This window comes from Parasteatoda tepidariorum, chromosome 8, assembly GCF_982258835.1.
Source record: "Parasteatoda tepidariorum strain Cologne lab strain chromosome 8, Ptep-v5.0, whole genome shotgun sequence".
Taxonomy (NCBI): domain Eukaryota; kingdom Metazoa; phylum Arthropoda; class Arachnida; order Araneae; family Theridiidae; genus Parasteatoda; species Parasteatoda tepidariorum.
In genome coordinates this window covers 64,598,913-64,615,792 of record NC_141762.1, presented here as the reverse complement: position 1 = coordinate 64,615,792, position 16,880 = coordinate 64,598,913, and the positions used below count along the sequence as shown (strand labels likewise).

Genomic DNA, 16,880 nt, shown 5'->3' with positions numbered 1-16,880 from the left:
AAGGATCGAACCCCTGACCTTTGTTACATGGTTCCAGTGCCCTCATATTGCATTTATTTGTAATAATTTCACATTTTAGCCAAAATGACATGTTTCCATCTTTATTCAATGATATATATTATTACAAATAAAAAAAATCAAAATTTTCTGATGAAAAATTGCACGGTATAAATAAAATATAGACTGAATTTTCATTGAAATAAATATACCTGTGGAAGTCAGGGAATTTTTTTTCCGAAATTGAATGGGAACCCTTCGATATATTAACGATAAGTTAATCTTACTAGACAGTGATGCATGATTTGAAAAGAGTTAATTTCTGTTGTTGCTTCGTTAACCCCAATATTAAATATACTTTTAACATGGAACTGAATTTTACTATTTTTTAGAATTTTTTGTTACTCATCACCCTAATCATTTTCTCACCTTTGTTAATCATAAGCGTTTTGCTGTCTCTAGACATACATGTTAATTCTAATTCCCAGACGATTTCTGCATTACAATTGCTCTTTCATTTTCGGATCTCTTAACGTTTGTTCTTACTCTATATATTTCTCACTTGCTGCTAACCATGGATTTAGATTTAACCTTTCTATAATTGATTCAGCTTTTGCTAAACTTAATAGTAATTCCAAATGTCCCTCTTTTTCTAATGCTTGCTGAGAATTTGTTAACTATACTGTTCTCTTTCTCCTCTTTGCTATAAAATTGCAACTATCTTATCCTGTTTTTGTTTTAAAGTCATTTTCTGGCCAGTTTACAAATTAAATTCTTAGACTTTTAAATGGTGTGTATGGCTGGTTGACTGTGTAGAGCTAAGCGCAGATGGCGCTAGGGGTTAAAATTTGCCATAAGACTTCCGTGTTACTTCCTCCAACTGATTTTTACTTTTAAGCATGGAAAAACTCGCCCTTCAATATAATTAAACTTGCAGTGCTTACAATATAACGCGTTTTTCAGTCTAACTTTCAACGAAATAAACAACAAATGAATTCGGAAGAAAATGCAGAGCCTTGTGGCAGAACGTTACAGAAAGCAGACTCTCGTCGACCCAGCTCAAATTTATGTAGTGTTTTAATCTTTTTTTGGGGCAATAATTTCTATGAATTTTCATTTGGTTTCTTAAAATTCCAATGCCTTTCATTGCTCAGTTATTACTATTGATGTTTTCATGATTTAAGAAAAAAAAAAAGAAAACGATATTACAACACACGAAATTTAAATCGCTCATTAAAGAAATTACTCTCTGTTACACTCGGTTTGCAAAGATATCATCGTTAATCCATGCTGTATTTCAATCGTTTGTTCGACAGTAATTGCTACAAATTTTCATTTTTTTTAAAAAAAATCCCGATATTTTTTATGCAATTTTAGTATGCAGGAAATTTAAATCGCGAGTTTGATAATTATTTTTTTTAAATGTGACGCTTTTTTCGGCAGTTTTTGCTAGTGCTTCTGATTTCTTAGTGGTTCACTTTTTGACGCGCTCATTTTAAGTCGATAGTATCATAAATATCTTTGGTGAGTTTCGATTGAATTTTCGGTAGTTATTGATTTTATCGCGGATTTTAAATATTCCAATGTATTTTAGATCCCGTGTAGTAGTCACTGATGCACGTTAAATCTGTCGAGTCACAAAGCCATCCATGTTCCCATAACAAATCATACCTCTTGGGGGGGGGGGTACTGATCCAGGAATTTCCTTGTCTTCTGGATTGGTTTAAAATTAGGCTATATACAGAGTTGAACATTAGTTGTCGTGAACCCAAAATTGGGTCGGCTGTTCAACAACTGATATATATAAAATAAAAATATATTTTAGACAATATTGGAAATTTGAATCGTGCATTTGAGTATTTAATTTTGACACAATGATTCAATTTTTTTTCTAACGATTTTTTGGCAGTAATTGCTATTGATTTCCATATAGTTTTTGAAATCCAATATTTTTTATACGATATTATTTATTATAACAACCGAATCTCGAAACGAAGCACTTATGTGAGTATCTCTTTTTTGAAAAGTCCTATTCGCCTGATTTCGTCATCGATCTTTATTTCGGGAGTTACTGTCACGAATTTTACGATTTTTAATTTCTGTGCGAATTTAAATTTATTATCGTATAATTTATTTACGAATTTTAATTTATGCAATGATTTATAAAATTTCTTTGAGGAAATGATTAATGCCTTTTTCCGCCTACAAAATAAGGCGGAAGTATCGCCAATAATATTAGAATTAAAATATATATATATATGCTATTACATTTACTATTAAATTTTTTTATTTATACTTTCTTCCGTAAACACAACGTTTTTGTTACTTTACATTAGTAATTGTTATAATTAAAAGTATCTTACAGAAAAATATTAGTTCCAGGGAAGTTTGTCACTGACAGCCCGAAAAAATTCTGCTACAGGGTTGCAGAGTATCATAGCAATCTGCATCATTTCAAGACGGCGTTATTTTACAAATAAGGTTGTTGTTGTAGTTCATTTACGTCGCACTAGAGCTGCACAATGGGCTATTGGCGACGGTCTGGGAAACATACCTGAGGATGATCCGATGACATGATATCACAATTTCATTCCTCTGCAGAAGGGATGGCACCCCCGCTTCGGTAGCCCAACGACCTGCACGCGAAGTCGAGCACTTTACGGTAGCACAGTTTAACGAGGACCAATACCGCACACCCTCGGTCCCTACGCAGACTGATTCAAGTGAGTCACCCGCCCGCACACTGACCACAGCCAGTGATGCTTGACTTCGGTGATCTGCTGGGAACCGTGTCTTAACGATCAGTCCACTGCGGGACTTACAAATAAGGGATAACACTCAAAACATAGCTAAACTTACACTTTTTTTATGGTGTGATATAAAATTTTTTTAAGCTCCAGAATTTATATACAAAAAGCTTTTATGAATAGTAAAGTTACACAAATCACAATTAATAAACAACACACACAAATCACAATAATAAAACTTTCTGGAATATTAACCCTACTGTTCAGAGGGATACATCGGAAGTTTTCTAAATTTCTTCTGGTTTTATGAAGCTTGTTATTGTTAACATACCATCAACCATTCATATTCTGAATAATTATAGATTTCATTAATGCGTTGTTTAGTTCAGATTTAGAATTTGATTTTGGGTGTCCACATTAGGTGAACGTATAATAACGTATCTCTTTGGAAAGAAGTATCTCTGATAAACGTGTAGAAAGAAGTCGTTTCTAAAAATTTTAATCACATTGTTTCATTCTTTAATCACATTAAAAATTAGGATGGAATATTGTACAATTTTTTTGTTTTTGTTTATTAAGTTATCTGCTAACTTAAATGAGTTTCTGGTGATAAGTCATCCGGTGTTGGCCCGAGATTTGATCATTTATCTGATTTTCATCAGACGAGTAAGAAAAAAAAAAATACTCTCTGCGAATTTAAAATCTTGATTGGTCATCAAATGTCTGTGCGTAAAATTACCCTTATTTAGAATTTTAAACAAAAATTTGACTGACACACCGAGCTAGTGGATCTCTTTATGCGCCAACTTCTAAACATATTATTCTCCTGTAATTGTTACTAAAGTCTGATATTTTTTTTCTCACAAATTTTTTAAATTACTGCGCTTGAGGTAATCCAAAAAGCTCAATTAATAATTTGAACCTTCTTTCTAAATAAAATAAAAAAATGCTATTTTTGGCTCTCTTATTTATGAAAAACATTAAATGAAAAAATTTTTCGTTTTAAAAAAAAAATCTTTTATGACGTATTTTATTTTGACACCAAGTATAAGATAATACTCAAAAACCTCTCGAAGTTATATCAAAAATATTGAAACCCATTCACTGAAAAAGGGAAACACACCTATTTTCTAAACTGTAATCGTTTGCCAACTAGAAATACATTGTATGTATTAAATTATTTATTCGTAGTTTGGTCTCTAAATCTATCTATTTTTCTAATCTTACGCACAAGATTTTTCATTTCTAATAGACCTATTAAATTATAACTTAGCATTTGGTTTCTATATTATCACGTTAAATTCACATTAGTACTTGAATATTGGTAAATATTTTAAATTTTTTGATCAAAATAAATCCATTTTTTTATAAAAATGTAGATTTTTTTTTAAAATTTATAAAATAATTTTTTTCTTCTATTTCTTTGACCTAGTATCATCTATCTTAAAAAATCCGAACGATATCCGCCGACTTTGTTTTGGTTGTTCATCTTAACGTTGCATTTTGTTTGTTTGGCTGCTATAAAATACTAAAAAATAGACTTAATTACAAAAGTGTACAAGAATTACGATGGAATAAAAAAAAAATTTAACAATTCATAATTTGTTTAAGAATTAACTGTTATAATTGGTGGGAAAAAATACCATACGGGCTGCAAGAATGCAACAGAAATTAGGCATGCTGAGAGGGTCACATTTATTCATAAACTTAACGCAAGTTTTTCTTTTTTCGAAATTTCAATTTGTTCCTAAAGTTATTGCAATTTTAAGCGCTTTTTTCTCTTCCTTTTTTTGTTTGGTTGTGCAAAACTTAGAAATTCGTAATTATGTAGGAAAATGAATAGGGAGTAGAATGGAATAAAAAAAAATTTAACATTAGATATATGTTTTGAGAATTATTAACTAATCACCTTGTAGGAAAAAAATACCATACGCGCTGCATGAATGCAACTACAGAATCGAAATTTGGTATTCTGAACAGGCTCTATTTGTAAATGAACTTTAGTTTCTTTCGAAATTAAATCCGCTCGAAATTTATTGCAATTTTAGATGCTTTTTTTAAAAAATCAGTTTTCTCTCTCTTTTCTTTTTTTGTTTAACGTTACATTTTGCTTTGTTGCTTAAAATCTACGACTTAGGAACTTGAAATTGCAAAGGTGTATAGAAAAATGTGCAGGTAGTTTGATGGAATAAAAAAAAATTAAGATTCAATTGTTAGTTCGAGAATTATTAACTGTTAAACTTATAGGGGGGATATTGGTTAACCTACTGTGTTGATAGACACATTTGGAATTAAAATTTAAACCAGAGTTTTTTTCCAAATTCCTTAAAAGTTCAACAGTTATTAAAAATATTGTTGCTTTCTTCCAAATTTATTTGTTTAAACATTGACTATTTATCCGCTGTTGCATAAAATTTATCTCTCACGAGATCTTTGTTTTATAAGCTCGTGCTGAAATATTTAATCAAATGAAAGATTACATGTTGCCAGATAAAATACAAAGTAAATTAAAAAAAATAAATTATAAATAGCTATAAAAATTGCTTATTTAAATTGATATAAGTCTCCTCAACAAGAGAAATTTCTTCTCTTATTGAATCTCACAATCTGTACTTTTGAGATTAATTTCTTTTTTAAAAAAAAGTACAGATGATACTCTTTTGAATCTAAGCAATCCTCTATTTTCTTACGATTAACAAAATGTTCTTACTTAATGATTGCATATTTGGAAATCAAAATGTTCTGCTTTTGCTTGTTTAAACTATTGACGTTTAAGAAGAAATTAACAATGATGAATGATAATCAATTACAGGAGGTAAGCAAGAGCAACCTCCTAGTGCTTTTAAAAAAAGGCATGGTATATAGACGTATGTTTAAAGCAAAAATGTTTCTATGTCCGATTTCGTAACTTAATAATTAGCATATTTTAGGTCGATGAAATCAAATCTACTCATGAAATCAATCTACTCGATGAAATCAAATCTACTTAGACCTCCTGAAACAGGCTCTGACTATAAATTGATCAACATTAGAGAGTTCTGGAATAATGCAATGAATGAGATGAGAAGTTTATTTAAAAGAGAAGTATTTTACTCTGAATTTCTTTTTTAATTATGTAACACACATTTGGCGCCTTTCTAAGGTTCAAATGTCAATGCTTACCAGTCTCAAGGAACGTCACTGTAGAATAAAAAAAGATATCGTAATCACTTAAGTGTAATTTATGGACAGCCGGACGAATATCTAAATTCTCGCAAGTTTATAATTGTTAATTAATCAAATGAACAAAATGCATGATTATAAAAACATTGATTAATATTTTTAGAGAAGTACATTTAATTTCTAGGCATTAAACATAAACGTAAAGAATTTTCTATACCTAACCAGCTCCAATTCCAAATAACTAATATAAATCAAGAAACATAGCACAGATTAAGAAATGCTTTTATCGTTCATATATGCTATTCATCGACTTCTGTTTTCATTTCTGTAAATAGTTCGTTTTTATTTCTATAAGAAATATATTTTTGACGCTTATAAATTTAGCAGAAATAGAACTGTTTCTCTTTGAAAAAATATTCAAAAACTGTACAATTCTTTTTCAATAAATAAAAAAATACTTTTTCGGTCTTGAATTTTTAAACACATAAACCATTTTTAATAAACTGATGATTTATTATACAGTGATATTTGGAGAATGTTTAAAAATCTCATATAAAATGCTGTACAAAACATGATACATAAATTCCAAAGACATCACTTTAAGCAAATACATAATTCTTTCCTCAAAAATAAGGAAAAAAGAAACAGAGAAACTACTTGGTTTCACACATCAATACCTGGTGAAAATATAAACATAAGAAAAATATATCGCCATATTCCTTTTTTTTTTTTTACATAAAAAAAAAAGAATAGTTCAATAAATTTTTTTTAATAAATATGGACATTTAATAAATCATAATTAAAAAATATACTATAAAAAATAATTAAGTGAAAAAGTTCAATATAATTAACACCTTCTTTCATTAATCCACAATAATTAGCACAAATTTATTTTTGACAATTGTGTTAGACTTTAAATTGCATTAAACATGCATCCACTTCATACCAATACATCAACCTAATGTTTAACTATGAACTAAAAATTTACAAAATGAATGTTAGTGAACATTTACTAATTTTGGAAAAAGAATGTTAACATAATTTTATCAAAGTTTTAGACTATTAAATGAATAAATTTTATTTATTATATTAAATAAATGTTCTAATAATATATGTGTTGATTTTTTCACATTTATTCAAATTAAAAGGCATGCTAACACATTCACATAAATTATGTTTTCCAAATTGTTGCTGACCTAAATTTTTTTTTAAAAATTTACTGGGTCACAAGCTCTATAATTAACAGCAAGTGAAATAATATAGGGCCTGTGATAATTAAACAATTTAGTAAAAATAAAAAAGTATTTTAACAAAATGCCAAACATAAAATTCAACATACAAATAAAACAAAGTCTCAATGAAATGTGCTATGCACAAAATATTTCATAAGTTAAAACTGCTTTCAACAGCACTAAAAATATGCAATTTAAAGTAGAATCAGTTGTATTTCTCTTCTTAATATTTGCAGATAACTGCTAGATTAATAAATATTTTACTGTTTAGAAATTTAAATGTAATTAGAGTAAGAAGTTTTTCGATTGTATAGAAGTATTTATTTTTTGAAGAAAAACTGAGACACAGCCATATTTATTTAATTAAACATGAAACTAAAATATTTACACTTTAGTATAAAACATGCTTAACGAATTAACAATTATTATACAATACCATACCTTGTAATTTACCATGGAAGATATTTTTTGATGTTTAATAACTGTTCAATAAGTATTTAATATTTATACAAAAATTGTTTAATATACTCCAAATAAAGTAATATAGTATTTTATATCAGTATGTAATATTTTAAAATGTTATAATACAAATATATCACATCCTGACAATCAAATAGTAAGAGGAAAGAAAAAACAATTTCATAAAGTTTAACAAAAGAACTTAACACAAATTTGAAGTTAAGAAGAAAGAAAAAATGCAATAAATTATAGACATACAAAATTTGTATTTGTAATAATAATATACCCAAAGAAAATAGTTTATAATAAAAGTAACAGTCTGATAAATAATTATGTTTATTTATTAATGTATAATATTTGAAGTAGGTTGCTTAAAAGAAAAATTTCTTTAAAATTAACAAATAACATTAGATTCCTGTAATTATCTTTATTTTTAATTTTTTTTGTGTTATTATTTTTATTACTTACTGTAAAAATTGTATAAGCTTTCATTTGAAAATAATAATAAAAAGCTATAGAATTTATTAGGATTTTGGCATATTGTAGACAGAAAGGTTGCACATTTTGTTTCTTTTCAATGCTTAAATAATGAAAAAAAAATTCCCTCTACCTTTTTCTCTTGACCCAAAAGTAAGATGTTCCCTTCATATACATAAATAATTAGAATAAGCTACAATCAAATTTAAAAAACTTTCAAAGATCAACACTTAAATTTAATAAAATTAATGAACACCACGAAAGACTATTTTCTCTTAACATATTATTGGCCAAAAATTAGGTTCTTTATTAATCAGACTGTAACTGTGAAAGATATTCAAAATGAATAAAGTGTTTCGAAAAGAGGCTAAGTATAATTTGAATAAATAAATGTATCATATCTTAACTTCAACAAATCTATTAAATTAAATTGAAATATACACAAGTGGAAAACAAACTAGTAATAACAAATTTCAAATACATAAATATATGAACTTTTATTAGCCATAAGGACTATACATAACAAAAATCTGTTAAGTTATTCCACCGTATAGCTATTTATCAATTAAGTTTTAAGCATCAGGAAATAATACATTTTGAAAAATTGTACAAATATATTGAAATGAAAAGTGGCATTCATAAAAGAATTGAACAATTAAGTATAAAAAAAAAATTCATGAACCAATAAGAAAATCAAAACATTTATGAACTAAAAATAATATTTATTACAACACTGGAATCTGCAACTCAACACAGTTGAACAGGAGATTTCAAACAAGCGATAGTGAGCATTTATCACACATTTAGAAAAATGAAACAATGAAGTAGGAAATGCGATAGTTCCAGCCAGGTAACTTATAGCCAACAGACAACGGTAATGAACAATGGCACAACAGGTATATTATTTTACACAGAGGTAACCCCTAACTTCGGTAATGAACTTTTCAAAGTCATCCTTAAATTTTATTCGGCTGTGGCGATCCAAGTTCAATGTCATGTTGGTTGATAAATCGTTAAATGATGTGAGTAGTCTTTGCACAGTACTAGCATCTGACTGACTGTTGATAAGCTCTTGTACTAACTGTTTGTACTTTTCCTAGTAAGAAACGCATTTGTTAATCATGTGTTATAAAAGCACAGCATGTTAGTGAAAATCCAAAAAATTAATTACAATGCATTGGAAAAAGAAAAATACCTACAAGTAAAGAGATTATTATTGCACGAATATAGGTTTTGGCAAACCATAAGTAGAAAATTCTTTAAAAAATATGAAACAATATTTAAATATCGTATATCAGCAATACAAACACAAAACACTTTCAGTACTAATTTTTAAAATAAAAAAACTTAGTTCTATTAATTAAAATTAACAATATTATATTTTAATATTTCGTCAAATATAATATTGTCATTAAATTTTTATTATATGCAATTAAAAATGTCTGAACATGTTTTTTTTCTTCTTTTCTTAATTTAGTTAGAAATATAACTAATAACAAATATTACATAAATTATTTTATAACATATAATGCCAGCAAAAAAAAAAAAAAAAAAAATTGTTACAAGGATAGCTGCCAACTTGAACAGCTGTTGAAGAAATTTTTTCTTAGTAGTAAAAAGTAACTTGCATTTTAATTTATTCTTGATTTTTAAACCTTAAAAAATAAATTCAATTTTTTTAAAAAAAAACCTGCTATGATGAATTCAAGCTTAGGTACATCAGATCTATTAATTAGCTTTTAAAAGTGTAAAAGTAGCTTAATTCTTAGAAATTTCTTCTTACTTTATTTATTATTTTACTACTATTTAGTAAAATCATTTTCAATGATTGTATAAGTTAGCAACTATGTATAATTACAAAGTTTTTTTTTTTAATTATATGATTAATACGAACTTGAAAACAGCAGATGAGAGTGTATAATGTTACACTTGCAGATTGAGTGAGATCCGCATCTAAGGGCTGCAAGAATAACATATCGAAGACAACCTGATGAGCAAAAGAAAGAAATTACAAGGTATTAGAATTCCCAATAGATAACACAAAGTTGGTAAAAGAAATTGAATTAAACATTATAAAATATAGTCTTAACCTGTTATACCGAAATTTGAATTAAAAACTTACATGCTTTCATTTAATTATAAAAACTTATGCCTAATTATTTAGAGTTTAAAACTATTTCTCCAATTCGTTTCTCTCGTGTTTTTTTCTTCTTAAATTACTTGAAATGTATGAAACACTATAAGTAAATGGTTAAGTATAAACAAAAAAGATTGCCACAATCTGGGGTTTGCCATAGTGATGACACAATTCATTGTTGGAAAACAGTAAACAATACTTTATCCTCTCTTCCTAGAACAGCATAAGTTTTTAAAACTAGAAGAATAGTAGGCAAATAATTTTTTTTAACAGTTTAGTGAAATAAAATATTGTTACGAAATTTATGGTTCCCTTCCTTAGAATTTGATTTTTGGAATATATGTCTAAATATCTGTAAGCTCAGTGATCATTATTCCTATTTTTCTAAACTAAAGTTCAGAAGTAAAAAACTACTATTTTTAATTAACTACAATTTTACTACATGTCCAATTTTTTCCACATTATTCAACGGAAAAATAATGTTTTGAAAGGAAATTTTTGTCCAATTTTGCTCAGGGGTTTAACATTTTGATGGTTAAAACTTCAGAGAGACATTTTTTGAAGCCTATTGACTGTATTTTTATTTATTATAGAAATAATAAAAAAAAACTATCTTTTTACCAATCCAAATCCAAAATAAACTGAAGCTAAATAGTCCATGGAAGGCAATTGCACAATTTCTTTTACTTAAAGAACCGTAAAGATGCCACAGGTCATAAATTTTCAATTGCTTTTAATCATTTGAATAGCAGCATGGGTTGATTTGAGTTTAAAACATTTGTTTATCCTGGGTATTGGCAATTTCATATTTATGAACATTATTACTGAAAACTTTCAAATCATTTGTTCAAGATAGCATCCATTATAAATAGTATCCTTCGACAATAAATGTCTAAATTACTTAAGTCCCAAGTCAATGAAAATAGTACAACATTGGGTTGTTAACCTGAAAAGGTATGCAGCTAGTACTACTGTATTACACAATCACATGCATTCATTTTCTATTAGGGCAACCCTTATATAATAAAAGTAAGTGTTTTCAAGCATTTATATTGACCAACTTACTTTCAAAAATGGTTCCAAAGCCTCATGCATAGGTGTTCTTGGATTTGGATTTTGATAAACATGCCTTCCAAGGACAGACAAAAAATCCAAACACAAAAGTGAAATTTCGGTGGTATAGCTTAAATGTGGTTAAATAAAAATAATCATATAGTAAAAATACAAAACTTAATTTAAAATTATTGAAATTGTAGCTGAATTCATGTTCTTCATACAGTGCAAAAAAAGTAAACAACCAATAAATCAGGACTGAACAATACAGCAAAATAATTCAAAAACTGAAAGATAAATATCAAAAAATTGATTAATTTTTTTTTTTAACTACTATTTTTCCCCCTCCTCAGCGGCTTTACATTATTAGATTAAAGGAAATACGTTTTTAGTAATTCATTCGTCATAATAAAGATTAAATGAGTTTAGTATCATTTTGTATAATGCTATTGTTCTTGGTCAATTTAAGGCAGGAAAATTTTCTATAGTCAAACAATTCTCTCTGGAATATATGACTTTAGAGGGGCCGCAAAAAACCTATTTCTAAAGTATCTATACCCAAAACTGCATAGTAATGGCACAGTTTAAATTGATACCAAATATACCTAATGTTATTATACACATAATATCAGTTACAAAATAACTTCATCAAAAATTTCACCTAAACATAAACTTACACTTTATAATCAAAAATACCAATATTTTATATGTTAATAACAACTTGAACATATAAAAAATTATTAAGTAATTCATATATTTTTTTTTAATATCATACCTATTTTCATATCATATTAATAGATATACAGTAGGGAACCGATTATCCGGAACGATCGGGACCATCACTATTCCGGATAACTGATTTTTCCAGTTTTCTGAATCGCTACAAAAAGCCGTTTTTTTATTGTTAAACCCAACTAAAAAAAATTTTTTTTTAGGAAATAATCTTGAAAAGAAGAAAAAACGATGAAGTAATACACTAATGATTATTTCCAAAATGATGGTAAGGTGAACATCTTTCAAAAAAGAAAGAAAAATCCTAAAATCTTATAAGGAAAAAAAAATTTTGTTTAAAAAATGGCGGGAAAATTTATCGAATTTCGTTCCGGTTTTCTGATTTCCGGATAACGGGTTCTGTACTGTACTTATAAAATATTGTGGCCAACCATCCATATATATATATACAGTCTTTCGAAGAAAAGCATTCAAATAAAAATAGTTAATAATCTGATACAAAGGTTTTGATGGTGTAAAAAATTCTTAAACTAGGCGAATAATACCCTGAAAATAAATTTCTTGATAATTAAACAAGAATTTTAAGCAAAAATAATAAATATTTCTTTACTTACATTTAATTTTGCTAAAATATATTCAGAGAAACTAGGGACAAGTATGTTTTGAATTAAATATTAAATACAATAAAAAGGGAAAAATCCAATTCATTGAAAACTGGGATAATAATTTAATTATATAATTGTTAATGTTCTAGAAAGTTTTTTAACAGTTATTTATTTAAGGAAAAATGAAACAAAAAAGTAGGAAATTTCTTTTAATAATATCAATTGAAATTCATCTCATTGATAAGACAAAAGGATACGAAGTAAGTCCAAACTGTACAGATGAAAGTAAAGATTTCATGAGGTTTTCAGGTATTTGACATATTTTAGCTGGTTGTATTTCACAAATTGAAATGATGAGTTTGAAGTACTGCAAGCACAAGCTTGGAAACTATAATAAAAAAATTCATAATGTATGTTAGACATTAACAATTATTTATTAAACATGACACTAGAGCAGTAATGAAATTGCTTACATTTAGAAGATCTGCTGTCATTAGAGGCATAATTATACTAAGACCATATAAAGATACATCTGCAGCAGAAATATTTGCTTCAGCATTGTCTTGATCTAAAGCTATATATAAAATGGCATATTGAATAAATTCAACAAAAAAAATTAAGAAAGATTTTTAGCAATCTAATTAATTTCAGAAATTTTTTATTAGATTTATTTACAAAGATGGAATCTTGCGCTCCACGAATTGATCAACAGGAAGAAGCTTGTAGAGATATGTAGTCAAAGATAGAATTGTCCCAACAGTGGAAGGTAATGTTACTAGTGTTGGTGAAAATTCTCAATTCACATATGAGCAGCTAAATGAGTAACAATTATCAGGAATAGCAATTGGTAAGCAAGAACAATAATGAATGTTTATTGCTCTTCCTGCTTTTTTTTTAATAGAGTAATGGAATGAGATGGTTATGGATTAATTTCTAAATAAATCCACAAGTAATACAAAAATTTCATTAAAAAAAAAAGAACAAACTAAGCTTTTTAAGAGGTCATTCCAAAGGAAATAAATTATCTTATACAGAGAAACCTCTCAGGAACGACCACTCTCCGTTCAACAGTAAAATGGTCGCTGATGGAAGTTCTTTGTTCTTAGAGATTACCTCCATTGGCTTCAAAATTATTATCAAAGGTAGACGATTCTTTGCAAATGATATTAATTTCAGTGAGTGTCATTTTTTTGGTGTGGAAATGACATTGCTATTGGTGTCATGGAAAAGATGGATCGATGAATAAAATTTAGTGTCGATAAAAATGATCCCAACAAATATAATAATTACTAATTTACCAATTATGAATGATAAAACCATTTTAACTAATGTTGTTTCTTGCTTAAGTTTGCATTTAATTTTATATTATAAAAAATGTTTTATATTACAATTTTTTTTAATATTATATACAAGATGTTAGCTCTAAAAGATAAGAAGAGGTTTGTTTGATTGAGATAATTGTTTTTTCTAAAAAAACTTTTTTTTTCTAATTTAACTTTCAACTCTAAAAGTAAATCATTGATAGCATTATTTTAGTGCATTCTGACTGCAACATGAAGTTGTAACGCCAAAAAGGAGCTCACTAAATAAGAGTCTCACACAAATATTTTGAATACATTTTAATCTACTTATTTGTTTTGTTAATTTTTTCGCTTTAACGTTTTTTTGTGTTTCCTTATTTGACCTTTGCCACATTTGATTCTTTGCAAATGATATTAATTTCAGTGAGTGTCATTTTTTTGGTGTGGAAATGACATTGCTATTGGTGTCATGGAAAAGATGGATCGATGAATAAAATTTAGTGTCGATAAAAATGATCCCAAGAAATATAATAATTACTAATTTACCAATTATGAATGATAAAACCATTTTAACTAATGTTGTTTCTTGCTTAAGTTTGCATTTAATTTTATATTATAAAAAATGTTTTATATTACAATTTTTTTTAATACAGTAGGGAACCGATTATCCGGAACGGTCGGGACCATCGCTATTCCGGATAACTGATTTTTCCGGTTTTCTGAATCGCTACAAAAAGCCGTTTTTTTTTACTGTTAAACCCTACTAAAAAAAAATTTAATTTGGAAATGATCTTAAAAATAAGAAAAAACGATGAAGTAATACACTAATGATTATTTCCAAAATGATGGTAAGGTAAGAGTATCTTTAAAAAAAGAAAGAAAAATCGTAAAATCTTATGAGGAAAAAACTTTTTTTTTTAAAAAATGGCGAGAAAATTTATCGAATTTCGTTCCGGTTTTTTGGTTTTCCGGTTTTTTGGTTTTCCGGTTTTCTGATTTCCGGATAACGGGTTCTGTACTGTATTATATACAAGATGTTAGCTCTAAAAGATAAGAAGAGGTTTGTTTGATTGAGATAATTGTTTTTTCTAAAAAAACTTTTTTTTTTCTAATTTAACTTTCAACTCTAAAAGTAAATCATTGATAGCATTATTTTAGTGCATTCTGACTGCAACATGAAGTTGTAACGCCAAAAAGGAGCTCACTAAATAAGAGTCTCACACAAATATTTTGAATACATTTTAATCTACTTATTTGTTTTGTTAATTTTTTCGCTTTAACGTTTTTTTGTGTTTCCTTATTTGACCTTTGCCACATTTGATGCAGATGTTTGCTCGGTAGCTGGGAGAGGTTCTAATTAATGGTTTCTGCGAATTCTCTGCCTCCCAAAAGTGATCGTAAAAAGAGGTGATTGCTACAAAGAGATGGTCTTTCCTGAAGGTTTTATTGTATTAACCAACGATTTGTGATTAAGCAATGAAAAAGTAGAAAACATTAAGCTTATAGAGAAGCCTAAGTTAGTATCATAAAATAACAGTTAGTATAATAAAATAGACATTATTTTAATATAGCAAGGCAAAGAATAAATGAACCTTGAACATACTTTCTGGAGCAAAGTCAATAAAATCTTTAAAAAGCAAATCAGTTAAAAGTTGCATTAAAAGAAGAATGTCTTGATATTGTTCTTCTTCAGCACTTGCCTCCCGACTGAGTTTACCTATAAAAAATAATTAAAATAGCACTTAACAAATAATCTTAAGAATAATAAATATTCAATAATAAGTATTTAGAAATTTTCTTACCACTATTGTATTTAGCATAGATACGAATCATGTTGACACAGCACTCATAAAGGACCTTAGCACCTGCCTGTTATTAGAAATTAAAAATAAATAAAAAAAAGTTTAAAATTCATAATTCAATGTTATAAAAATATAATTATATCACCTGACTTAAATAACACAAGACCCTCTTAGCAGCCACACAATATACTTGAAAAACCATTCCAACAATTTCATGATGATTATGATAAATATCTACAAGTTTAACAAGTTCTTGAAATAAAGGATTAACAACTGGCACCAGATATTGCAAGTTAGACATTGTGCACCCATCCACGACACCAGCCAGGCATTCAATTATGTCCATGACTTCAGTTTGTACTTGCTTTGTTTGATAATTCTGCATAAATGTAGGTGAATTCATTACTGCTTGGTATCTCTCCTGTAGAGGCTTTAGAAGCTGTAAAAAATAAAAAGTTTTATTTCATAAAATACATCGACACATTAACAATATATTTATATAAAGTAATATTAAAAGGCACCTAGACATCATGAGTTTAAGGTTAAATTTTTGATTTCATCTTTTTTTTTTGCTGCACTTAAACTTTTTATGATATGGTATTCGACACCACAATATCTTTGGGGAAAAAAAAGAAAAAGGTGGAAATAAAGGGGTTGTTTTATTCTGGAAAACTAACTAACTTATATAAAGTTTTCCTCAAACTTTAAAGCAATAAGAATCTGCAACTTATAGTTTTAAATTAGTAATTTAAAACTGCACATTTTATTTTATAAATATCATTGAACGGCCATTGGGTTTACAGCTACCAATGTTTAACTCCGTAACCTTGTAATTTTGAACCCAATCCAGAACACAAGGAAACTCTTGGATCATGCATTGGGAGAAATTTGCCTTCGTGGAGGACTTTTTGATGAAACTAACCTGCATTTGTGTTACATGGAGAGGAAAACTATGAATACCTCCCACGGTTAGCCTGGTGGCAAGGGGTCTCTTAACTTATGATCCGTCTACCACTGAGGATATTTTTACCTCAGCACTGTGCAAACATGTGATTGCTGGAAGAAGAAATTATCTATTATTTTTAATGTGAATTTTTTTCTTTAATTTTTTTTGTATACACACAAAAGAATGTCATTTTTGTGCACAAAAGTAACATGTATGAAATTTAAAGAGAG

The 16,880-nt window shown here is 27.8% G+C and overlaps 1 protein-coding gene across 1 annotated transcript in view; it reads right to left on the bottom strand.

Annotated features, from left to right (window-relative positions):
• Nucleotides 1–6,398: 6,398 nt before the first annotated feature.
• LOC107436149 (exportin-4) overlaps nt 6,399–16,880 on the bottom strand; it is a 47,303-nt gene continuing 36,821 nt past the window's right edge. Inside the window, exons 17-24 of the mRNA XM_043040328.3 lie at nt 15,850–16,143; nt 15,705–15,771; nt 15,506–15,619; nt 13,075–13,175; nt 12,859–12,989; nt 11,277–11,394; nt 9,969–10,061; nt 6,399–9,170 (exon numbers count right to left, since the gene is read on the bottom strand). Coding sequence (XP_042896262.2) covers nt 8,976–9,170; nt 9,969–10,061; nt 11,277–11,394; nt 12,859–12,989; nt 13,075–13,175; nt 15,506–15,619; nt 15,705–15,771; nt 15,850–16,143 — 1,113 coding nt within the window. The 3' untranslated portion in view covers nt 6,399–8,975. The remainder of the gene's footprint in view (nt 9,171–9,968; nt 10,062–11,276; nt 11,395–12,858; nt 12,990–13,074; nt 13,176–15,505; nt 15,620–15,704; nt 15,772–15,849; nt 16,144–16,880) is intronic.